The sequence below is a fragment of the Myotis nattereri genome (genome assembly GCF_964212035.1).
Source record: "Myotis nattereri genome assembly, chromosome: 5".
NCBI lineage: Eukaryota > Metazoa > Chordata > Mammalia > Chiroptera > Vespertilionidae > Myotis > Myotis nattereri.
The window spans coordinates 37153702-37179312 of record NC_138080.1 but is presented as its reverse complement, the minus strand read 5'-3'; the positions used below and the strand labels follow the sequence as shown (position 1 = coordinate 37179312).

At 44.8% G+C, this 25611-nt stretch overlaps 1 protein-coding gene across 2 annotated transcripts in view; it reads right to left on the bottom strand.

Annotated features, from left to right (window-relative positions):
- Positions 1 to 25130, bottom strand: part of GATA4 (GATA binding protein 4) — a gene marked incomplete at both ends in the record, with an annotated part of 48365 nt that extends 23235 nt beyond the window's left edge. For both annotated transcript variants that reach the window (XM_081093274.1, XM_081093275.1), the window contains one exon: positions 24524 to 25130. In XM_081093274.1, the coding sequence (XP_080949400.1) occupies positions 24524 to 25130 (607 nt within the window). The remainder of the gene's footprint in view (positions 1 to 24523) is intronic.
- Positions 25131 to 25611: the final 481 nt, after the last annotated feature.

Genomic DNA, 25611 nt, shown 5'->3' with positions numbered 1-25611 from the left:
AATAAAATATATTTAAAAAAAAATAAATAAAAATATATTCATAAAACAAATGTTTGGTTTTGGTGCTGTTTAGCAATGCATCTGTCAGTTTTTGCTAGGTTATACTATAACAAATAATCCCCAAATCTCAGTGCCTTGCTATATTAAAGATTTATTTTCTGCTCTTCTTATTACATGTCAGTTGCAAGCTGGCTGAAGTTCTATTACATGTATGTGCTTCACCCTGGGACCCAGGTTGAAGGCACCACCTCTATCTATCTGAGTCATACCAGCCTCGTAGCAGAGGACATCAGAAAGTGATGTCAGACCACATTATGGCTCTTAAAGCCTGTGCTTCGCAGTTGCACAAGTGACTTCTACTCACATGTCATTGATCAAAGCAAGTCTTAAAGGCAAGCCCATGTTATCAGGTGAGGAATAGAATCCTCCCCTGAGAAGGAGCAACTGGGAAGAACAGTGCCATCTGCCTTGAACACAACTGGGATCAGACCATCACACTCTTTATAGCTTGATTTCTTCATGGAAGCACATTTATTTGGACATTTTCCAATATCTGTACAGATCTACCTCACTTTTTAAAGAGGATTTATTAGTTTTATAAGGTAAAGGTATATAACATTTACATTCTTTTTTTTTTTCTTTTTTTCTGATTGCTGTCCATTCCCAGCTGCCAGCTCAGGGCGTATTTATTTATTTAAATGTATTTTTATTGATGTAAGAGAGGAAAGGGGAGAGATACAGAGAGAAACATCAATGATTAGAGAGAATCATTGATTGGCTGCCTCACTGGGGATTAAGCCTGCAACACAGGCATGTGCCCTGACCAGGAATCAAACCCAGGACCTTTCAGTCCGTAGGCCAAGGCTCTATCCACTGAGCCAACCCGACTAGGGCAACATTTACATTCTATTCCATGATTCCCAAAGTTGTGTAGCTGCACTTTTGAAAGGATCCAATGCTCAAGTCTTCTTTCTAAAAATTATCTTGGCTATTTTTGCACAGTAACTCTTCCATGTAAATATTACTAGAGGCTTGGTGCACAAATTCGTGCATGGGTGGGATTCGGCTGGATCAGGCTGGGCTGGCTGGGGGGAGGGGCCACGGGCAGTTGGCCGGCCAGCCCAGCCCCCTAGTCAAACTTCTGGTTGAGGGGATAATTTGCATATTATATAGGATAATCAGCTTGACAAGTTGTATTTAAGAAATCCTTCTGGCCAAGGCCGGTTTGGCTCAGCGGATAGAGCGTTGGCCTGCGGACTGAAAGGTCCCAGGTTCAATTCCGGTCAAGGGCATGTACCTGGGTTGCGGGCACTTCCCCAGTGGGGGATGTGCAGGAGGCAGCTGATCTATGTTTCTCTCTCATCAATGTTTCTGACTCTCTCTCTCTCTCCCTTCCTCTCTGTAAAAAATCAATAAAATATATTTAAAAAAAAAAAGAAACCCTTCTGGGATGTTTTCTGGGACTGCACTAAATTTATAGATCTGTTTGGGGGTATTTGTAAGAAAAAATACCGCTAAATTTCCAATCCAAGAACACTGTCTTTTCCCATTTATTCATGTCTTCTTAACGTTTTATAGCTTTCTCCATAGAGACCGTACATGTTTACCAAAGTTAACCATTCTTTCACCTGCACATAATGAAACATTGCTTCTTCCTTTCTAATCTCATTTATTTTATTACCAGGAAATTTACACCTGGCTGGAGATCTGACAGGTATAGGTCGGCTCTCAAAGTTTTCCCCTCAATGTGGTCTGAATTTCTATTACATTTCACAGTATTTCTGTAATTGGGGTATGATTTGTTTCCCACTTCCACTGATGATGAAAATTTTACCTTATATTGGGGGTTCTTTTCATCTGACTTGTTGGTGTTCAGGAAGGAAGAGGAGAAAGCACACCTTTGCTATGCTATCTCTCACAGGAAGTCTCCACAAAGCACACATCCCCTCAAACCTATTGCCTGTTCTTTCTCGTCCTATCACTAGCCTGCCCAGGCTACCCCAAGTTTTCCATGGGTTTATTAGGCAATTAATCTCATCGATCTTGAATTACCTATTTTATCCTTGTCTTCTAGTATCATTTAGATCTTTGGGTGTTATTTCATCCTTTTCTCCCAAACCATATTTTCTTCCTAAGCCAAATTATAAGCACAAATGAGATCAGGGTATATTTTATACCTTGTTCATGGGATTAGTTTTATTTTCTTTCTCTTTTTTTCATTCTAGCCTCAGAATTCCGTAGCCAAGCAGACATTTACAAATTATACACACACAGAAATGGAGCTTCTGGGCACTGGGGACCACACAGAGCCCAGCTCTCAGCCTCTTCCTCCCCCTGAAGCACCACAGCGGAACCCAGGGCCACTGGAGCATATTTGATGGCAAAGGTCTCATAGTTCCACCCATCCTTTTACACACAGTACATCCTTTCCTGTCTTAGGAAAGGTCTGAGCTGCTACAGAAAAGCAATCTGATAGGACAAATTCAGGCAGAATAAGTACTACCAACTCTCACATTAATAGGGCTCACACCTTTGGGGAGGAAAACAGAATGTGGTGTCAGGATGGAGAATTTTTGCAGCTTACTCTCTTCTTACTAATAAGCTTTTGCATTGTTTCTCTATTTTTATTATGATCAATTGTGGAAAAATCCACATAACATGAAATTACCATTTAACCATTTTTATGTGTACAATTCAGTAGTGTTAAGTATATTCATAATGTTGTGCAATCCATCCCAGAATTCTTTTCATCTTGTTAAACTGAAACTCTGTACCCTCCACCCCCAGCCCCTGGCAACCACCATTCTACTTCCTGCCTATGATTGACTGCTCTAGGTATCTCATAGAAGTGGAATCCTACAGAAATTGTCTCTTTGTGTCTGGCTCATTTCACTTAGCATGATGTCCTCAGGGTTCATTCATGTTGTACATGAATCTCCTCCTTTTTAAGGCTGAACAAATATTCCATTGTATATATTAAACCACATTCTGTTTATCCATTCATCTTTCTGTGGACACTTTGGTTGTGTATGTAAACATACCCCCTCTAGAGAAGGAATTATAGACAGTAAACAAGATATTGGGTCTGTGTCCCTAAATGTAGATTAATATTGAAAAAGAAGGTGAATTCTAACTGATACAAAGCCTTTTGGCTACTGTGGTGCTCTCTTTTTCATCAACAATGTATTCAACTTTACAAAAAATAAAAAATCAGGAACAAATGTGAGGCTGTGCACTGAACAGCAACATCAGTCAATCAGACCTTGACCACTATGGCTCCCATTTGCTGACCGAGCTGGGGAGACTGCACAGGGCAGGGTCCTCATTAGACTCGATCTTCTAGAAAGAGGCTCAGAGGTAGCGGTAGCTGCAGAAAGCCAGGGCAAAGGGGAAATCTCTGGCAGCAAGACTCTGAGGGAAAGAAGAAGCCCCATAGCCCAGCTCCCACAGAGCTGTGTATGCACATGTGTGGTGGCCTCAGCCTCCATAGTTCCCTGAAATGGGAGGGTGCGTGCCATCAGTGCAGCTGGTGTTAGGGAATGGGAAGGACACCTACCCAGGAAGTTAAGCTGACCTGAGTCCTGCCAGCCTTATCCCCTGTGGCCCTGAGCACCCTGTAACCTTGGCTTCTTCATCTTCCAATGGGTATTGCAACTCCTGCGTGCAGGACAGTTGTTGGAATCAATAAAACATTTCAGAGGAGAGTGTTTGCTGGGCTTCGATGCCACCACCGAATGTCACAACTTTCTTCTAAACTGCTCATCAGCTAGGCAGGCGGGATGTGGCTGTGGGTGGGGTCCCAGGATTCATCCTCTTGGCCGCCTGTACTACCTCTGCCCAATACTGTCCTCAAAACCTAATGGAGGGGCCAAAGGCCCCTGCTCCTGATGGTAACAGCACAAGTACTCATTCTTCACTTGTTCTTGTTTTTCAGATGGTCAGAGCCGGAAGGGCACATGGATACCAGAGGTGTCTGCTGCCAATTTAGTCGTTTTTATAAAGGAATCGGAAGCCTGGGAAAGCCCATGTGGACCATGCAGTTTTCATCAATACTCCTTAAAAGACAGCCGATCACTTCCTCTAGGACAGACATCAAGTCCACATCACTCCTAAGTAGAGAGAGAGGCACAAAGAAACCTGGATCCTGGTTGTATCCCATCAAACTACTCAGAGATAGGAATGCACAGGAAGGTGCATAGATTGGGTTATTTTAAAAGCCAACAACTAATAAACAACTCCTCCATTTCTTCACATCCATCTCCAAATCCACGGAGAATCCAGCAGCCACTATGGGTTAGATGCCTTTCCTGGTAGAAATCCACAAGGCAGTTGATTTGCCCCCTGCTTTTCAATAAACACAATTTAGCACCATGATAATGCTAACCACAGCGATGTGTGATTCAGGCCCCTAGGAAAGACTTGACTCTACTGAAGCAATTCAAGGAGAAAGAGGGTCTCACTTGTTCTCAGAGTCCCAGAGACAGACCTGCCAGGGCTTTCTCCACAGCTTCCCTGCACAATCGTTCCTTTCTGAATGCAACCCAAGTGGTTTCTTCATTTTTTCCTTTTGTTCAGATCTCGCTGGAGGTAGACAACTGGTTCCAACTCCCCTAGGAGGATTTTTAAACATTCTAAAGCTATGACAAATGTCACTTCTTAGGCATCTACAACCCTAATTAGCCTCTGCTTATGTAAATGTGCCCCCCACCCCACTTCCCATGTAGAAGGAATTATAAACATTAAGTTGGATATGGGATGTATGTTTCTAAATGTAGGTTATTACTAAGAAAGAAGGTGAGCCCTAACCAATTTGGCTCAGTGGATAGAGCGTTGGCCTGCGGACTGAAGGGTCCCGGTTTTGATTCCGGTCAAGGGCATGTACCTTGGTTGTGGGCACATCCCCAGTGGGGGATGTGCAGGCAGGAGGCAGCTGATCAATGTTTCTCTCTCATTGATGTTTCTAACTCTCCCTTCCTCTCTGTAAAAAAATCCATAAAATATATTTTTTAAAAAAAGAAAGAAGGTGAATTTTAACTAATAAAAAAGGAAAACTACACCCTCCTTTAACTCAACTTGGCAGCTTCCTGTGCAACCTAACCCTTTATTAGTGGAACTGAAAAGATTCCATTTGAAATAATATCTTCTTTAATGATAATAGCCACGGTGAACATTTATAAATGGGTGTCTAATGGCTAACACTGAAAGGTGTTTACTGCATGTCAAGAACTATGCTTCATGAACATCATTTCCTATTACTCGAAACAACCCTATGAAGTAGCTGCTATTCAATTTTATGAACATGAAAGCTGGGGAACATTGTAAGGGGAAGAGCTGGAATTTGAAATCAGGTGTCTGACTTCAACCCGCTCCCTTAATTAGAAGACTCTCCTGCTTCTCTTTTATCAGCTGCCAAATAGTAAAATGTTGGAGGTCCCAACAAGGAATATAAGCAAAAGTTCTGAAAATGATGGAAAAAAGTCTGGCTAATGGGCTCTGCCTTCACCATGTCAACTGGTTAGATGGTCCATTTGGCCAGCTCTCCCCTCCCCAGCATCCGTCCTCTTCGTCCTTCTCTCCCCCACTGCCCCTTCTGCTTTGTCCTGGGAAAAGGGTCCCCTTTATTAATGCCATTCCTGGAGATGTGTTTACACAGGGCAGGAAACTTAATATCAACATTCCCTGAAGGAGAGTGTCCTGTCACTTCTGTGAAGCACTTCAGGCCGGCAGAGTCCAGCCTCCCAAATCAACAGGCACTTACGCCCTTTAAACAGAATCTGATGGGAGAGTTTGTTTCTACAGAGAATCTTTGAGTTCCTGAGCCCGTTTGTTATGATGAGCTGAGAGGTGGTTGCGGTTGTGCATACCCCAAAGTCCCTCTGGTGCCTCAAGAGGCTCTCTGAGAAGGATCTCAGGGAATCTCTGCAAGGTGGGAGGAGGGAAAACAGTGGACTTAGGCACTCAACGGGTGGGAAAGGACAAACCTGATGAGTGAATTCTGCAAGTCTCTATCAGCTGGCAGAGGATGACTGCAATGGATCTGGCTCCAGCTTCATAACACTGATAGGATGTGAAAACTTTGGGGGCCTTAGAAGCCCAAAGGGACATACACCATCAGAGCCCAGCAGAACAGCATAGGATCAAGGAATAAGTCCAGCTGGCTTTTACAAGGTAAAACATGAGGGCGCCCAATTATCCATTTTCTCAGCTTCCTTGCTTGGCTCCTCATATCCAGCATCTGCATCTCCGTCACCCTGCCCTGCACCACTCTCCCCTCCCACTTTCATCAGACGCAGCTCTCAGAGCTCCTCTGCCCCACGTCACTCTCTACCCTGGAGGCTCTGTCCTGTTTTCAAGTGATGGCTTCAAATAGAGCGATGAGCCTCCTGGACATCTCACCTGCATGTCCCTCCTCCATGCCTCAGACCCACCGTATCCAAAATGTTGGTCCCACCTCTAAGTGCCCTGTTTCTTTGTTGTTACCTTTGAGAATACCATTGGAGTTTTCTATGCTCTTCTCTCTTCTCCTGGCCTTCTAGGCTCTAGCCGCCTCTGCATGATTCTTACAGCTTCTCAATCTCCTCACTACCCAGCCCTGCACCAGAGCTCTACAAGGTCCCCTCTCTCTGTAAACCTGATCATGGATGGCGACATGCCCAATCCTGGCCTCTGCAGCTCAGGTCAGTCTCAACAGTGCCAGACTGCAGTATGAATATGGAGCCAAAGGGCTTGTACATCTTAGGGTGAATTCCAGACTTTACCTTTTCAGAAAATGAACATTTATTTTGTATTTAGCATGTAATCGTGTCACAGACCCCAAAATGAATGAGGTATACTTCTTTTTGCATATACATATACTCTGAAATATGTATGAAACAAGGTAGGGAGAGGGGGAGAGAGATACAAACTTCAATGATGAGAGAGGATCATTGATCAGTTGCCTCCTGCACGCCCCCTACTGGGGATCGAGCCCACAACCTGGGCATGTGTCCTGATTGTGGACACCACCGAGCCACAACGGCCGGGCAATGAGGTCTAATTCTTGCCCTGGAAACACTTCCAGTCTAGTGGAACTATAATCCAACTACAAGGATAGCACAATAAGTTACAGTGAAAACACTGGCCATGTCTGATTCTTGGAAATTTTGCCTGGAGCCTTGTCAGAGGCTGCAGATGCCCACAGAGAGATCCCCATGAGAGATCCCACCCAACTTTCCTGTAATTCACAAGAGCCAACTCCGCTCCCTCTCTACCATCAAGAGGCAGTGTGATCTGTTTTCTCTGATTCTTCCTCATTTGCTTCTAGTTCTTCCAAACTCAGGTGAGTCAGAACAAGAGGTAAAAGTTGCCTGTGTCTAAAGCATTATGGAATTACTAGGACAGAAAGAAAAAACGAGACCATCAGGTACCAGATGGATTGCCAAGGTGCTGAGTCATAATGGCTAACATTGTGCAGCACTTTCAGTGTGCCAGGGCTCCAGCATCCATGCGGTTCCCCACCATGATGACGGAGAGAAAGTCTCTCTCTCTAGTCAACAGCTAGACTCAGAAGATCTAATTACCCTGCCCGAACAAGACTCACCAAGCCTAAGTGGTAAAACACAAGGGACTCCAGAAATACAGTAGAATGTGCTCCTCTCTCCATAGAAAGAAGTCAAATAAGAGCCTCCCAGTTCCTGCATGGTTCCTCCCTAGAAGTGCCACTTATTTCCCAGGCTGTCCAGCAATGAGTGGCTGCCAGGCAGAAGGGGGAAGTGATTAATCAGATTCCCCAGCCCTCGGACAATGGGGGAGGCTCAAAAGGAAATGTGGGGTGAGAAATTCTACTCAACAATTGACTCAACTTTCTACTCAAAAGTTCCTCCAGACTTTTTCAATCCAGCAAATTAAGGTGTGTGTGTGGGGGGGGGGGGGGGGGGAGGAGGGGGGGGGTACAAATTCATGAAGGGAAAGTGGAATCCCACAGAAGTGAAGAAATGTTATTGGCCTGGTCCACATGACTGGTCAGTAATGTGAGGCATCAAATCCAGGATTCCTGCCTTGATCCAGTGTCTCATTTGCTACCAAGTGTTCCTCCTTTTCCTCATCTCCACCCACACAAGGAAATTATCAATGAAGCAGGAGGGCCACACAGTCTAAGGAGAGATTCTCCATGACAACATGGAAGAACAGCTTAGAATCCAAAAGAAATGACGTAAACTCAAATGCCATCTCTGGGTGGGCTACTTCAGAATGACCTGCTCCCCAGGCCATGTCAATGGGGGGATGAGAAGTTGTCTTACACATACCTTCCCACAGCTCTTTCTCTTCAAACTGTGGCTATAGGGGCTCAATAGAAAGATAATGACCCCTGTCTTCACCCATGCCCTTCCTTGGCCAGTTTGGCCTGGTGATTTCCCCTTGACTTTTCTCCCATGTCCTCTAACGTCACTCACTTGTTCTCCAGGCTAAAGAATGCTGCTGACAGCCTCCCTCTGAGTCACCTGCTGTCTGTCTCCATGCCAGCCATATCTCATCTCTCTCTCTCTCTCTCTCTCTCTCTCTCTCTCTCTCTCTCTCTCACACACACACACACACACACACAGTGTGTATATATTTCCAGTCTACTGATTCAATCATATTTGCCATCTATGCATAAAGCCCCAAACACCTCAGCCTGATTTTCAAGACCCTCCATATCTGGTCCCAACTGTGTCAACCTTGCCAGTCCCTCCTGGGGAACCAAGCTGCCGGAATGCTGGGAAAAGGCCCAACATAGGTGGCCATCTGGGGTGGAGCACTTCATGGAGAGGTGAGAAATAGAGAGAGTCCACTGTGAGCAACCCTGCATGTGTACCTGAAGAGGAGTTCAAAGCCAAGAGCTAGAAACACTGGTGGTAAACCCAAAGTAAAAGGTAAGGAATGGCTAAAACTGGTTTCAATAGTAGACTGTTAGTGAAAGCGCTGATATTGTTTTGATGAGACTCTATGGATGCTATGGCAGAAAGTGAGTGAGGAGTTATGTGGTGTTGTTGAGAATGGATTTTTTGTGTGGATGAGACTTATAGATGTAAAGAAGCATAAAAGACATAAAGTGGAGGAACTGCCATTGAAAGTATTATTGTAGTTTCTCAGAACCTCACAGAATTACCATACAATCCAGCAATTCCACTTCTGGGTAAAGACCCAAAAGAATGAAAGCAGGGATTCAGCAGATATTTGTACACCATGAGAAACAACATGTGGACAGAAAAAGCGGTTGTACAGGAAGTAATGTCACGGGGGTGATGTGTCATAAACTGGGCAGGTCATGGTGGGTAGTCATGCTCCAGGCATATAACTTCTTTAGTAAAAGGTTTATTTTTGCCTTAAGCAAGCTCTGTCCATTGTTTCTACGCATCTAGGCTCACACATCTTTGAAACACCTCCTTTCGGACACCTCGAAAGGGAAACCACCCTGAAGAGAGCAAGCACTGAGTCTTATAAACTATCCTGTAATTCAATTCCTGCCTTGCTTCCTCCCACCTTCACGTAATCTTCCTTATGTTCCCTCCCTCATTCCAAATGCATAAAAGAAACTGCCAACTGTCATTTTGGGAGGCATTTTTTTCTCAGACTCTTGAGATCTTGCTTCTAGGCATATCCTCTGTTTGACTCAAGTTTTTATAAAAATGTTCTACAGGTTTTAATGTTCTTACCTCAACAAGCATTATTCACAATAGCTAAAAGGCAGAAGCACCCCAGATGAATAGACAAACAAAATGCGGTAGATACATACAATGGAATATTTTCAGCCTTTAAAAGGAAGAAAATTTGGGTGGAGGGTACAACATGTATGAATCTGGAGAACATTAGGCTAAGTGAAATAATCCAGACACATAAGGACAACTTTATTATTTTTAAAAAATATTTTTTTATTGATTTCAGAGAGGAAGGAAGAGGGAAAGATAGAAACATCAATGGTGAGAGAGAATCACTGATCAGCTGCCTCCTGCCTGCCCCCTACTGGGGATCAAGCCCACAACAGGGGCATGTGCCCTGACTGAGAATCGAACCGTGACCTCCTGGTTCATAGGCTGATGCTCAGTCACTGAGCCATGCCATGCCAGCTGGGCAGGACAAATCCTTTATGATTCCACTTATATGGATATTCAGAGTAGTCACACTCATAGAGATAGAGGGAGAGGGGTGTTTTTCAGAGGCTGGGGAAGGGGGGATAGAAACAGAGTCTCAGTTTGGGAAGATGAAAAAGTTCTGGATATGGATGGCAGTGGTGGTTGCACACAATGTGGACACTTAAAACCACTGAAATGTACACTTAAAAATGGTCAAAATGGCCAGTTTTATGTTGTGTATATTTTATCAGGTTTTTTAAAAAATTCATAATGGGAAGTAAAACCCTTTTAGACCTAAATTTGAGTTGAAAGTATTGGGATCAACACATGATAAATGTTATCTTATCTTTGGGTGGGGTTGGGGAAGTACTTCCTAACCTCTATGCTGAATGACTAACCCAATATCCAAAAGCTCACTGGCAGAGCTAGCTAGCTCTAAGAGTGGTGTCCAAATACTATTCCTCATTAAACGGAGCCAGGGCTTCTTGGAGAAGTGGCCAAATCCAGGATATAGGAAACTCTACAGGAAAAGCATAGTATCTTTAACAAATATATTGAAAGAAAAAGAAGAAAGGGTGAAAGGGGAACCTACAGCTAAAAAGAAATTTAAGAGGCAACAGATAGACCTTATTTATTATTTACATCTTGATTTGAACAAATGTTAAAGAAAACTAGACAAATGGGAAATTTGAACACTGACTGTATATTTAATGATATTAGTGAGTGATAGCTAATTTGTATCAGAGTGATACTTGCACTGGGGCTATATTTGTAATACATGCCCTTATATCTTTTGGAGATATAAGTATTTATAGATAAAACAGTAAATTGTCTGGAATGCCCTTCAGAATAACATCATTTGGGGGATGGGCAGAGGGGATGTAGATGAAATACAGCTGGTAATGAGTTGATATTTGTTTAAAGCTGAGGGATGAAGAGTTATTCTCTACTTCTGCATATATTTGAAATTTAACATATTTAAAATTTGTTTAAAAGGCAAGAATTGAACTTAAAATCTCCATCTTCACCTCTATACCTCCTGGTGCTCTGGCTAATCCATCCTAAGGTGTCTCGTGATGCTTACCCGCATAAACAGTACTTTCCCCAGTAATTATCAATATTCTATTCAAGGTCACTCCCATCACTGACCTCACTATTATCACAAAAGAAGGTGGGATTACAAGAGGGTGGGACCCAGCCTCAGAGATCAGATTAGCCACGCCCCTCTTCCTTCCCAGGACAAGGAAGGTAGGATCTGCTTTGGAACTAGGATCAACCTCAATTTTTGCCCCTTCTTCCCATCGCAGCATGGACACAAACCACAGGCTGCGCGGGGCCCTACTGCCAAAGCACATGCACTGAACTCCTCCGAGCATCCTCGCAGCATGCCGCTTGCTCCCCATCGCAGCTCTTTCTCTAATTGGGGACGAGTCAGAAATGCAGAGGAAAGGCAGTCATCCCCTTGCAAGAGTGAGGCAAAACAAAACAAAATAGGAAGCCAGTACTTTTTGCCTGTCTACACTCTAACCAAAGTTATACCCAGAATGCTACTTCAATCCTGCCACCCCACTGTTCTCCTTTCATGTCTTCTCTCCCGAAGGCCAAGTTCAAAGTCTTTAGATGCCTCTGCTTCCTTCCCAGCCTGATGCGCTCCCACCTTACACCAGGGACTAACCAGACTTGAGACATCCTCACCCTGGAACATCCTTCCCTCCATGCAGCAAACTCCTAATCATCATTTAGGACTCAACACAGGAATCCCCTCCTCCAGGAAACCTGGTCTGAACTTCCGGTTCCAAGGCCAGTTTAAGAATCCTAGGGGCTCCTGTGGAAGCCAGATTGACCCTGTTACAGCTCTCCATACACTGAGACTGCACATTCACTTTTATCCGCCCCCCCCCCACCCCCCCCGACCACCAGACAGCGAGCTGCTGGCATGCAGAGACCATCTTGTTCATTTCTGATCTCCGAAGTCTAACAAGTGCCCCGCTCACAGGAAGCAGGCAGAAATATTTGCTGGCTGGTTGTTGGATGGAGCAAATGTGTCTGGTACTGGTGTGTGTAACAGAGCTCTACCCTCTGTAGATCTCTACTGCCTCCCAGGAGCTCAGACACTGAATGGGTTTAGTAATAACCAAAAAGCAAAGGAACAATAAACTGAGACCCATGGCTTGCTAAAGCTATTTTTACATTTCAGTAGCTATGGATTTTATTATTATAAGAAAAAAATAGCCCTAGCTGGTTTGGCTCAGTGGATAGAGCATCAGCCTGCGGACTGAGGGGTCCCAGGTTCAATTCCGGTCAAGGGCACATGCCAGAGTTGTGGGTTCCATCCCTGTGGGGGACATGCAGGAGGCAGGTGATCGATGATTCTCTCTCATCATTGATGTTTCTATATCTCTCTCCCTCTCCCTTCCTCTCTGAAATCAATAAAAATATATTAAAAACAAACAAACAAAAATTAAAAAGAAAACTGAGCCATCAAACCCAAAATTTCACAGATACTGTCGCTTAAAATGAGGCAGGTTGCCTTGGAAACCTGCTTTACACAGACTGCATGGATTTGAGTGTGATGCAAGCTCATAAAGGTTATGTGTTACTATGGTAGCTTTGGTATGGGGAAGGTCAGCCCACATCAGCTATTATCATGGGGATGCCATAAGACTCTGGATTTTTAATCTCCCAAAGGGCCCTGGAGCAGCCCTTTTTAGCATTTCTGCTCCTGGCTGATTTCTTAACCTTATAAATGCAGACATTCGAGCTAAGAGAGGCATATAAGTGGTCCAGAGTCACCCAGCACGAAATTGAGAGCACAGGACATGAGTCTCAGGGCCTTTGGTGCCAGACCAATGTGGTTTCACCTCAATGATCTCCCCTAAAAAATGGGTTGGGAGCTACTGCTCACATTTCCCAGCAAATCGGAGCTTCACAAATCACTTCAAGGGGGCAACTGTTGAGAACTTACAAATATGCTCAAGCTTTAAACTGGCTCTGTCTAATATACCATAAGATTAAAAAAACAATGTTTTCACACACAACTCTCCCATTTGATTGGCTATTTATTATTGGCAGTTTTTTCAATCAATTCCCACTTTTGCTCTATTTAAGGCAGGGGTGGGGAAATCTTTTTTCTGCCAAGGGCCGTTTGCATATTTATAACATCATTCGAGGGCTATACAAAATTATCAACTTAAAAATTAGCCTGGCCCTAGCCAGTTTGGCTCAGTGGATAGAGCATCCACCTGTGGACTGAAGGGTCCCGGGTTAGATTCTGGTTGCAGGCTTGGTCCCTAGTAGGGGGCATGCAGGAGGCAGCCGATCAATGATTCTCTCTCATCCTTGATGTTTCTCTCTTTCTCCCTCCCTTCTTCTCTGAAATCCACAAAAATAATATTTTAAAAAATTAGCCTGCTATATTTGGTTAAACATTTAATTAACTTACCCCTAATGCGTTGGCAGGGCCAGACCAAATGATTTCTTGGGTCTTATACAGCCTGCAGGATGGATGTTCCCATCCCTGATTTAAGGGATCTTCTGCAGGAGCCAGACTTGGTCACTAATCTTATTAAAACTTTCTTCAATGATGAAATAACTAAACAGTAACTTTTATGGTTGTTTAAACATATAGGTATACACATGCCTGCATATGTATGGTAACTAAAAAGTCAAAAGATTAATGCTTAACAGTGGTTATCTTTGGATGGTAAGATTATCAAATATTTGTGCATTGGTTTATATGAGTTTTTCATATTAAACATACATCGAGTTTAATAAAACAAGAATTAACTTTTTCTGATACCATTGGAAAAATATGTTTCTTTCTGAAGGCATCTTTTGACCTGGAAAGCATTTTCTTTTTTCAAATAAGTAGTCTTTTCCTATTAAGTGTGCACTCCGTGAGAACCACATTCCTTCTTTAGGGTCAAGTTAAGTTCTCTCCATATGCCAGGGAAAGGTTTTATTTGTTGTTTGTTTTCCCCGCCTACTCAATTTTGAGGGTAACCTGTATTATTGCCTCTCTTTACCTGGTTTGATTTATGGTCTTGGAAGTCAGGTCATTCTTTGCTAGGTCGAAGAAAAAAGAAAAAAAAAGGTTTCCCCACCTAATACCTGATAAAATATCTGAAAAGGTCATTGCAGACCTTGACAGAAACACATACAATTTCAAGCCAATCTGATAAAACAGCAACTAGAAAACTTTTATCAGAAGAAAATGTAACTTGCCATTTCCCAGCCCGATTGACTGAACTTTTTTATCTGAAATGACAGACATCATAAGATAGGAAAAGCTGCAGATAAGAAACCAAACTGTGTTGTCTTGAATCAGATCCGATTGTCTGCCCCCGGTTCAAACTCCCACACCTGCTTGAATGGGTCAATGAGCGTCTCTTGGCATGGTCCCTGCGGGGTTTGGAAACATCGCGAAAGTGGTGAACTTTGAGACTTCAGCGTTTATTCTGTGATTATAATTAACCTGCTCACCAGTTGCTATCGATCGATTCTGAATGGAGGTGATAAAGTTTGACTGGATTGCTAGAAGTAGAAACGAAGATTGGAACCGGGAAGAAAAAAGGAAGATTAAGAAAATAATGTAAGGACTGCATTCAATTTTAAGAAGCCACGCTGGGTCTGTGATTGGTTTACTAATCCTCAAAAACTTCCCACCAAATTCTGGTAGTGACTCCTGGATTTACTGTCCTCCAAAATAAAGTATATCTGTGACTATTCAACACAGAGCGAACGACAGCCTGGCATTCCACACCTGCAGAGGCCTCTCAATGACTTTAAACATATGGAATGACTTACCTGCCTGGATTATATTCCTCCTTTGGGGAAAAAGAAGATATTTAAAGACATGAAGTCAGTTTGGGAGATTCTGCAAAATGCTGAAGGCCAGAAAAGCAAATTCCCCTTCATTCAGATAAGAGGCTTGAATATCCCAGTTCAATTCTGATTACAAAGCAGTAATAGATAAAACCATAGGCCCCCTGCCAGAAACGAGAAAGCTTCCACCGATGGCTTCTGTGTTCAGCTCAGAGCAATGCCACACGTGTAGTCTGGTTGGGGTTTTATTCACTTTCTTGATCCATACCCCTACTCCCACCTTCATTAAAAACATAATTACTGTCCCCCGCGGACCCCTCCCCCCCCCCATCTTCTCTGCTCCTCCCACAAATACATTTGAATCTACAGAAAAGATGGTTTTCATTTTCGTTTGGGAAAGGTATTTGAGAGCCATATGGTTTTGCTGTTATGCAGCCAAACTACCCTCCCTCCCCCCAGTCTCCCCTCAGTGAGAACCCTCTAGTGTGGAGGGTCTGAATTCTGGGAAATCTCTCTGTAATTCTCTGCACACCAGAATCAGGAGGCTGAAAAGGAAGTTTGTGCAGGGCAGGGATTCCTAACATTGCAAGTTCCGCAGCATCAGAATGAGATGGACTGTCACTCGGGAAGACATTGCACTGGAGAGACACTGGGGGAAGCAGGAAAACACAGAAGAGAAGCTACACCGGGGAGAGGGAGCAGGTGGAGAGCCAAGTAACAGAAAAGCCTAAGGCTTAATTGAGTCCTTCCACCATCACACATCTTCTGTTTCTGCAGGGATAAGGGCTACTGAAAAGTGCGGTAAATGGGGGAAAACACGGTCCTGGAAGTTGGATGTATGTGGGTTCTAAACCAGAGCTGCCGTGTTCTACCAGTGGGAGCTGGGGCAGATTACTTAATCTTTCTGAGCATCAGTTTCCTACCCAGCAAAATGGAGATAATATCTACTTCTCAGGAGAGACTTAAAAGTCCTTGACAACTTCCGCATTGACCCTTAATAAAGGATCCAACTTCTTACATAGAAATTGCACATATATAATGCAAGATACGGGCATATATGTAGCACAGGATATAGGCTACTATCCCTAAAAAGTTATTAGCTAGCCCGGCCGGTGTGGCTCAGTGTTGAGTGTCGACCTATGAACCAGGAGGTCACTGTTCGATTCCTGATCAAGGCATATGCCCGGGTTGTGGGCTTGATCCCCAGTGTGGGGCGTGCAAGAGGCAGCCGATAAACGATTCTCATCATGGATGTTTCTATCTCTCTCTCCAAAGTCAGTAACAACATTTATTTTTAAAAAGTGATTAGCTAGTTTCCAAACATTAATGTACCCAACCTTGAACTTTTATTTCATACAACTTAAAACAGACCAGAGGTTATTCCTATTATAACCCCACTCATATTCTCTTTCCTACCTTCTTTCTTTAGAAGGAGACAAAGGAGTCGCTCCTAGGTAGCCAATAAAATGTTTAAATAATTCTTCATGGAGTGTGTTACATGAGACCAAGGTCAATACAATAGAGACACTCATTCCCAAACCATGAGAGAGCATGATTGCCCCTTATTCAGAATGTTCAGGCCAACAAGGCACCAGCAGACAAACACTTTTAGATGTCAAAAAGGCCCCTTCAAGTTTTTGAAGCAGCAGCAGCATCCCCGGTCTTCAAGAATTGCCCTCTTCTGGAGCAAAGCAATGATAAAACCAGCGATCCTGCCTCTTTCTTATGCAGACAGAAGCAGCAACATTTGTAACTCGCTTCAGCTCTAAATTGCATACAACTCAATTGTCTTAAAAGAACAGGCTGAAAGGAATTGGCTAAAGGATTTACCTTGCCCTGGAAAACAGTAATTTGTTTTCTAACACAATCCCATCATTGCCCCAGGATAGTGGTTTTGGGGAAATCTAGCCCCAATATAACCCGAGGGAGGGAGAAGTGCTCACACCTGTGGATGTGCCCAAGAGGGGAGCCATGTCAGTGTGGGGGTGGGGGCAATTGACAATTGCTGCCTGAGATCTGCTACCCCATAGATACTGAGAGTAGGAAAAGGGGTTTTGTCCCTTCAGTAAAGCAATCTGGTGGATAGCAAAAATCAAAAGCCGAATTCAATAAACGTTTGTTTTGAAGTACTTTTCCTACACATCCATAAACTAAATATAGAACCCCATTAAAAAAGGGGAAGTTAATTCATGGCTACTGTATGCCCCTTTAAAAACTTAATTGGTTTAGCCCTAGCTAGGTTGCTCAGTGGATAGAGCCTCAGCCTGCGGACCAAAGGGTCCTGGGTTCGAGTCCGATCAAGGGCATGTACCTCAGTTGCAGGCTCCTCCTGGCCAGGGCCCCGGTTGCCTGCTTGCAGAAAGCAACCAATCGATGTGTTTCTCTCTCATCGATATTTTTGTCTTACTCTCTTCCACTCTTTCTAAAAAAATCAATGGAAAAATATCCTCTGGTGAGGATCCAAAAAAAAAATAAAAAAAAAAATATATATATGGTATTTATTTTTATTTATTTATTTTTAATATTTTTATAGATTTCAGAGAGAAAGGGAGAAGGAGAGAAAGATAGAAACATCAATGATGAGAGAGAATCATTGATCAGCTACCTCCTGCATGCCCCCCACTGGGGATCGAGCCAGGAACCCAGGCTTGTGCCCTTGACCAGAATTGAACCAGGTTCAGTGCACTCTGTCCACTGAGACAAACCAGCTAGGGTGAGGGTGATCTTTAAAAACAAAAACTTTATTGGTTTAACTTTTTAAATTGGTAATATACTCACATGGTTCACAAATGAAAAGGTTGCATTTGCACATTCATGTTCACAGCAGCATTATTCACAAGTCAAGAGGTAGAAACAACTCAAGTGTCCAAGATGGATGAATGAATACACAAAATACATACAATGGACATTATTCGGTGTTACAAGGAAGGAAACTCTGCCATGCTACAATAGAGATGAACAGTGAGGACAGTATGCTCAGGGAAATAAGCCAGTCACAAAAGGACAAATACTGTAGTGTACGATTCCACTTATAGGAGATACTTAGACTAGTCAAATTCAAGGGGCAGAAAGTAGACTGGTGGTTGCCAATTCCTAAGAGACTGGGAAATGAGCAGATGTTTAATGGGCACAGTTTCGGTTTTGCAAGAGGAAAAAGTTCTGAAAATCTATTTCACAACAATGCGACTATACTTAACACTGGTGACCCATACACTCCGGGGTAAAATAAAATAAAACTTAACTTTAACCTCCCTGTATTCTAAATGGATTTTCTTGTTATTTAAGGGATTCAAAATTAAGCACAAAGTTACTGTTAAGAATGGTTAAGAAGTTTTAAAAATTCAAAAAGTTCCAAGGTATAGAAGGTGAAAATTCATTTCCACCCTTAGGCTTCCCTGGCCCTGTTATCCCCCCCATGAGCAATCAAGGGTACAAATTCCCTGTGCATACTATTTCCAGAGACAAACTAAGTCTTTTCAAAGACATATAACCTTTTTTATTTTTTTTTTTACACAAATATTGTGCCACACACACATCCTGCACTTACAATGTCTTGGAGAGGACTCCATACCATAAACATAATGGACTTCTGAATGTTTATGCTTTCATGATATCCTATTGTTTGCCTGTGCCATATGTATACAAACTGCCCCTTAATAATGCACACTTGGAGTATTTCCATTTTTTTTTTACTACAATGAGTGCTGCAACTAATATGTGCCAGTTTATTTCTAGAATAAATTCCTAGAAGTTGAATTTCTGAGTGAATAGTAACCTACTTTGTAATTTGTTGGCTATCACCAAGGGCTCTCATAATGGTTGGACCAATTTACACTCCCACCCACAGGTATCAGACTTCCTGTTTCCTCGCACCTCAGAGTATGTTTGTTTTCTTAGCGAATTTAAGTAAAAAAATAAAAAATTTAAAAAAATGGGGAGGGATACAGAAGAAAGTGTTATCGAAAACTGTCTCCTGTGCATGCATCATTCCACCTGAGTGCTTAGAAAGTGCCTAGCAAATGTGGCCTGACCTTTTGATGAGACACAATTGGGCAGGTGACAGGTCTCCACACACCTTTCCCATTTAATTGGTTCTCAGCTGAGCACCACAGACCAGCCCAAGGCTGACTGACCTGCTCAGGGTGGTAACCGGAAAGTTAAACAACTTTGGTTTTCTCAAAGACTGACAAATCATTCTCTAGCCAAACACATTACTTTAAGAGTTGGGACAAAAAAAAAAAAAAAAAAGTTGATCTTATACTGTTTCTTTTATAAATGAACCGGCTCTGAAAGCAACTGGCCTCATTGATAAGCAGTCCCCAAAAGATCAAGAGAACACCTCAGAATTTTCCTCCGACTAACACCATAAACTCAGAATACAGTGAAAGAGGCAAAGTTTTTAAAGAAACCATCTGGGTAACACAGAGTCATATACAAGTATTTCACTGCATTGTTAATTTTTTTAACCAACCCTTTAAATCAGTGGTTCTCAACCTTCCTAATGCCATGACCCTTTAATACACTTCCTCATGTTGTGGTGACCCCCAACCATAAAATTATTTTCGTTGCTACTTCATAACTGTAATTTTGCTACTGTTATGAATCATAATGTAAATATCTGATATGCAGGATGTATTTTCATTGTTACAAATTGAACATAATTAAAGCATAGTGATTAATCACAAAAACAATATGTAATTATATATGTGTTTTCCGATGGTCTTAGGCGACCCCTATGAAAGGGTCGTTTGACCCCCCAAAGGGGTCGCGGCCCACAGGTTGAGAACCGCTGCTTTAAATGATTCAAAAATTTTGAGATCCTTTGAAAATATTATAACTGATTGTTTCTCTATTATACAAAAGAACTGTCATTTTATAATAAATTATATTTTAATAGTGTTTCCAGTAACATCTACCAAAATGCCATTTCCTTCAAGGCATATTTTCATATAATTTCCATTGTTCCCTTTTCAGCCTTATGTATTTACAAGCATTAATTGGTACAAAAACCAACTTTGTGTTGTAATGTACATGCAATAAAATACTCGTTTTATTAATAGTACCTTTCCACGAGTTTTGACAAATTGCTCTACCTGTATAACCACTGTGATTGGTTTCTTTAAAAGAAGGCAGATACATTACCCTACTATAGCTATTTCACATGAACACAAACACAGACCTGCAACATAAAACGCAAGAATTCCTTGCACAGCTCCACTGGCCGATGGCAACGCAGTCTCAGAACTTTCAGTGCCCAGGGGTTTATTATTAAGACAAACCATGTCCCTATTCCATTTCAACAACTACAATCAAGTGTGAGAAAGTGTTCTCAAACTTAATACCGGCTCACCTGGAGCAGCACAAGGTTAGAAGGCCACAGACGTTTGCCTTTTAGATATCTGTGTACACAGTCGCTCTCACCCTCACTTATCCACCCCGTGACTTCTGCAATCTCAACAGTTCCAGTGGTTTCCCAAAGTTTCCAGAACCTTCTCCCACACTGCTCACTCTTTTCTGAGGCTCCCCAGTTGGCCTCCTTAGTGGCCATTGTGTGCAGTTTGACCTGGGCAGAGGACTGAGGCAATTGCCTCCTAGATCTCTTCTCAAATATTTGCTAAGTGCCTGGCATGTGCCAGGCACTTAAATATGAGTAAGACTCTGTACCTGCCCTCACTAAGGTCACATAATTCCATTAATGCAGCCTAATTAACGATTTCAATTGTTGTTTAGGGTCAAGGCTCATATTGAACTTGGAATGAATTAAGTTCATATACATTGCAGTCAAGGTAGAAAAATTCCTTCCAACCTAAGTGCAGGGCTTTACAGAGGCCTCTATTAGCTTTTATTACTTTGATTTTTACCTTATTAAAAATCCAACATAAGTATTCTGGCAAGATATTGTTAATACTAAGGAGATTCATATTATAGAAAAAATAGAGGTGTGTTCTTATTTTTCCTCATTAAAATAACAAACAGTTTTGGAGTGAAGGGTGGTTTTACCTATGGTGATAAATACCAAGCTATGTTGTATCATTCATGGTACTACAGTGTGATAGTAAATGGGCATAACTTTTTTTCTTTTTTCTTTTTCTTCTTCTTCTTTTTTTAATCCTCAACCAAGGATATTTTTCCATTGATTTTTTTTAGAGAGGGTGGAAGGGGTGGGAGGGAGAGAGGGAGGGAAAAAACCCCCACATCGATGTGAGAGAGACACATGATTGGTTGCCTCCTGCACTTGCCCAATTGGGGCCAGGGATAGAACCTGCAACCCAGGTACATGCCCTTGACCCGAATCAAGCTGGTGACCCTTCAGTGTGCAGGTCAACATTCTAACCACTCAGACACACCGGCCAGGGCTTCTTTTTTCTTTTCAATTTGCAGGTGCTTTTCCTGGCAAACTCCTACTCAACCTTCAAGGCCAAATGGAGATGGCACCACTTAGGTGCAGGCTTCCAGATTCCTAGACAAAGGGAAGAACAACCTCTTTCTTCTCTCCTTTGCTCTGAGCTCATTACTGTCGCATGCTGCTGGGTCACTTACCCATTTTCATGTCTGTTTAGGGTGATCAACCATCCTCATTTGTTAGGGACTGTCCTAGGTTTAACATTAAAATTCCCAAGTCCTGGAAGACCCCTCAGTCCTGAGCAAATCAGGAAAATTGGTCACTCCACATGAGAGTGTGAGACTGTGTAATGAAATAGCCATCGTTAATGAGGGGCCAAGTGCTTCACAAACATTACCTTATTTTTCTTATTTAAGAGAGCACTAAAAGTAGTTACATTATCCTTTTCTAAAGAAAAAGAGAGGAGACAGAGAGAGGTAAGTAACTTGCCCAACCAAGACCACAGGGACACGTGAAATTGAATCTAGGTTTGCCTGAGTCACACCATCACACTATATGGCCATCTTAGGGCCTGGTGGCAACTCTACACAGCCAGCTCTCAGTAAACACTGAAGAATCAGTACTTCTCTATCATCATCCTTCTATCAGCCACTGCCAGCTAATGTGCCAGGATTGGTCTTGAGAAAGCTACCAGGCATTTTCAGGAGGATCCACGTGTTAGGAGGAACATATAAAAACCCAGTGACCCATGCCCTAGCTGGTATGGCTCAGTGGATAGACTGTCAGCCTATGAACTGAAGGGTCCCAGGTTCAATTCTGGTCAAGGGAACATGCCCAGGTTGCAGGCTCCACCCCCAGTGGTGGTGGTGGTGGGGGGGGGGCATGCAGGAGGCAGCCTATCAATGATTCTCTCTTTTCATTGATGTTTCTATCTCCCCCTTTCCCTTCCTTTCTGAAATCAATAAAAACCATTTTTTTTTAAAAAAAAAAAACCACCCATTTACCCTAACTTGCTTATATCTAAGTGCCATCTGAATATGTGAATGCCAACCAATTCAACCTGCCTCATGTTCCCTCACAATTATAACACGGAATCTTTCATGACTGGCCCATTTAAAACACTTGGCTATGTGCAGAAGAGACAATCAAGTTGTTAGATCAGACCCAAGGGCTGTCTTCAGGTGGGACTTCCTGAGCTGGTGGGACAGAGCAGAGTGCTGGGAAGACAGCCACACTTCTTGGCAAGAGAGCACTCTTTGGAGGTCAGCTTGCCATCTGTTGACACTGGAATTTGGGAAACATTACTTCTCCAACAGCCTCCTGCATGGTATGGGCTACATTTTAGGATCGAAATACTCACTGCCTGCACTCACCCCGTTTTTGTTTTCTGCATGGTTGCAGTTGTAATTCTGATGATCCAGGAAGTATCGTCCATTTTTAGCTTTTGACCTCTTTTTTCCCCCTAACCAAACACTAATTCTCCTCCAGGATTATAGGGGTTAGGAATCAACCTCCCCACCCTCACCCCCACCCCCCTCCAAGGTAAAAGAAGTGGAATTAGGGGACACTTTTATTTTCTTTTTATTTAGTTGAGAAAGAGAGAAACATTGATTTGTTGTTCCACTTATTTATGCATTCATTAATTGATTCTTATATGTGCCCTAACTGGAGATGGAACCAGCAACCTTGGCATTTCAGGATGATGCCCTAACCAACTGAGCCACCCAGCCAGGGACCTCTTTTAAAACAGAAGTTAGAGAGAAAGCCAGAGTTCTAAGAATGCAGGGCAAAGTGCCCCACCCCACCCGCACAACCACCGGAGCGGCCATTGTATGGAGATGTGGGGCACGCTATCTCTCTCAGGTCCTCCCAAAGGCTCCGGAGGTCCCCCTCCTCCCCTGGGGTGTGCCGTCTGGCTCCCCTGCGAGGGGGAGGGGGAAACGAGGAGCCACAGACCCAGCTCCGGCGCCACTTCCACGGTTAATCAGTTCACATGAGATGTGTATTTGGCTGGATTCCCCGGGGGACCTTCCCTGGCCACCCAGGGTCAGAGAATAATTTAAAAGCTCTTCAAAGCACGGGTCCTTCTCCGAGCCAGCCCAAGACTGGAAACCTGGGAGGGACAGGCTTTCCTCTTCAAAGTGAGAACAAATGTGAAAGGATTTAGCACTTAGTAGGTAGTCAATAAATGTTAACTTTGTTTCTCCAGTCTGGGCCTCCCCTCCCCCAGAGCCAGCGCCATCCACACCCTAGCGTGGCCCCGAGGTCGTTTGCATTTTTAATCAGAAGTTGCCACTTCCCTTCCCCAACCAGCCCAAAGCACCGAGGCCCTTTCTCAGATTTCATTTTTTTCATCTATAAATCAGGGCAGGGGGGCACGCGCCTGGCGTCTTTCCCAGGTGTGACATTCAAATGAAATATTACATTGTGCCCATGACGATGATTAGTTCTAACCGCAGCCCGTGGATACGGAGGCGGTCTGCGTTCACGTCGGTCTCTGTTCAAGGCGGGTACGTATGATTAAAGAAACCTCTCTGAGTTTCCCTTGTTTCCGGACACTGACCAGCCTGCCTTTTATAGATACTCCTGGGCACATGGGTCCCGGCAAAGCGACAATACGCTCTGGCCCCGAGGCCCACGCCTGAAGCCGGCCCCAGTTCCACCCATCTCCATCGCTCCGGTCCCGCCTTTGTTCCGGGTGTGAAAGCCCGGCAGCAAAATCATCTGCCACCCCGAGGGATCCTCCAACTGGGCCGCCAAATGGCCCAGGAGATCTTGGCTGCCAAGCCCGACGTAATCGGTTCCCTGCGGAGGACCGAGCGAGGGCCGGGAGGAAATGAGGCAGAAACCCAGCGATCGCCAGCGCGGTCCTCCGGGGGGCTCCCGGCTGCTCCCCTCCCGGAGCCCGTCCGCCTCCCGCAGGCACCGTGCGGGGCGCTGCCCCGGGCGCACTGCGCTCAGCCAGCCCCGACGTCTGGGCTGCTCGCAGGACTCCTTCCGACTGACACCTGCGACCTCCTCTCAGGGCGAGCCTGTCCTCACTTGGCAGAATGTGGGTTCCTTGGGACTGCGACCTTCACCCACCATCGCCCCACGCCACCAGCTTCTACCTTTCTGGTTTGCTTTGCTTAGAAACTCACGCGTAAGAACACCACCCCCCCCCCCCGACCCTCCCCACCCTGTGAAAATTAAATGTCCCAAACAGGGCTCTGGACAGCCTCTGCTCTGGTCCCCATCTAGCTCCGGTATTCGCATCAGTACTCACCGAGATTGGGGTGTCGAGCGGCGGGGTTGGCGCGTCCGGGCAGGCTGTGCAGGACCGGGCTGTCGAAGGGACCCGCGGAGGCGGCGGCGGCTGCAGCCCAAGACGCCCCCACGTCGGCCATGTAGGCGGGGTACGGGCTGGAGTAGGAGCCTGCGAAGCCGGCGCGCCCGTACTGCTCGCGCCCAGCCAGGCCCGCGCCCGCTGCCCCGCCGCCCGTGCTGTAGGCGGCGGCTTCCCGGGCCGCGGCGGCGGCGGCGGCAGCTGCCAGGGACCCGGTGGTGCCCGGGAAGGAGAAGCGCGGCGACACGGGCGGCGGGGTATAGGCCGCTCCCTCCTGGCTCCAGACGGGGCTGCCCTGCTGGGTCCCGGGCCCAGCACCCGACGGGGCCGCGCCCGTGCTGCCGCCGGAGGTGGCTCCGGACGCGGCGCCCCCGCCTCCGCCCTGGAGGTAGGACAGGCCCAGCACCGAGGAGGGCACCCGCGGCGTGGGCACGTAGACCGGCGAGGACGCGGCGCCCGCACCGTGCATGAAGGCTCCGGGGCCGCCCGCCTCGTACGCCCCAGGAGGGGGCGCGTGGTTGGCGGCCATGGCCAGGCTCTGGTACATCCTCCCTGCGAGCGAGCTCTTGGCTTCTGAGTCCTCTCACTCGCGGGTCAAGGTGCAATGAGCGGAAAGAAAAATAATAATCACAAAAAAAAAGTACAGGTGAGGGAGGGACTGTCACAAAAATGAAGATCAAAAAACCAAATGCTGCTTCTCAAATCCTTCAAAAATATATACGCATGGAATCCATCATCGAGCAAAAGACTTGTTTACTCAAGAAAACCCCAAATTAAAGGTTTGGTTCTTCCCGGAGATGGTGGTGAAGGGGCCGAATCCGCCCCGGGGCCTGGAGGTCAGGAGCGCCTAGGGGTGGGAGATGCCAGGCAGGGGGTCTGGGCTGGGGTGTGGGAAACGGGGCCTTCGGGTCCCGCCAGAGCCGTCGCTGCTCCGTCTTCAGGACGCCGCGGCCTGGGGCGCGGGCTCAGGCTGCCTCCTTTCCTGCTCGCTGCAGTCGCTGTCCTAGAGGGAAGAGGAAAGGGAGAGA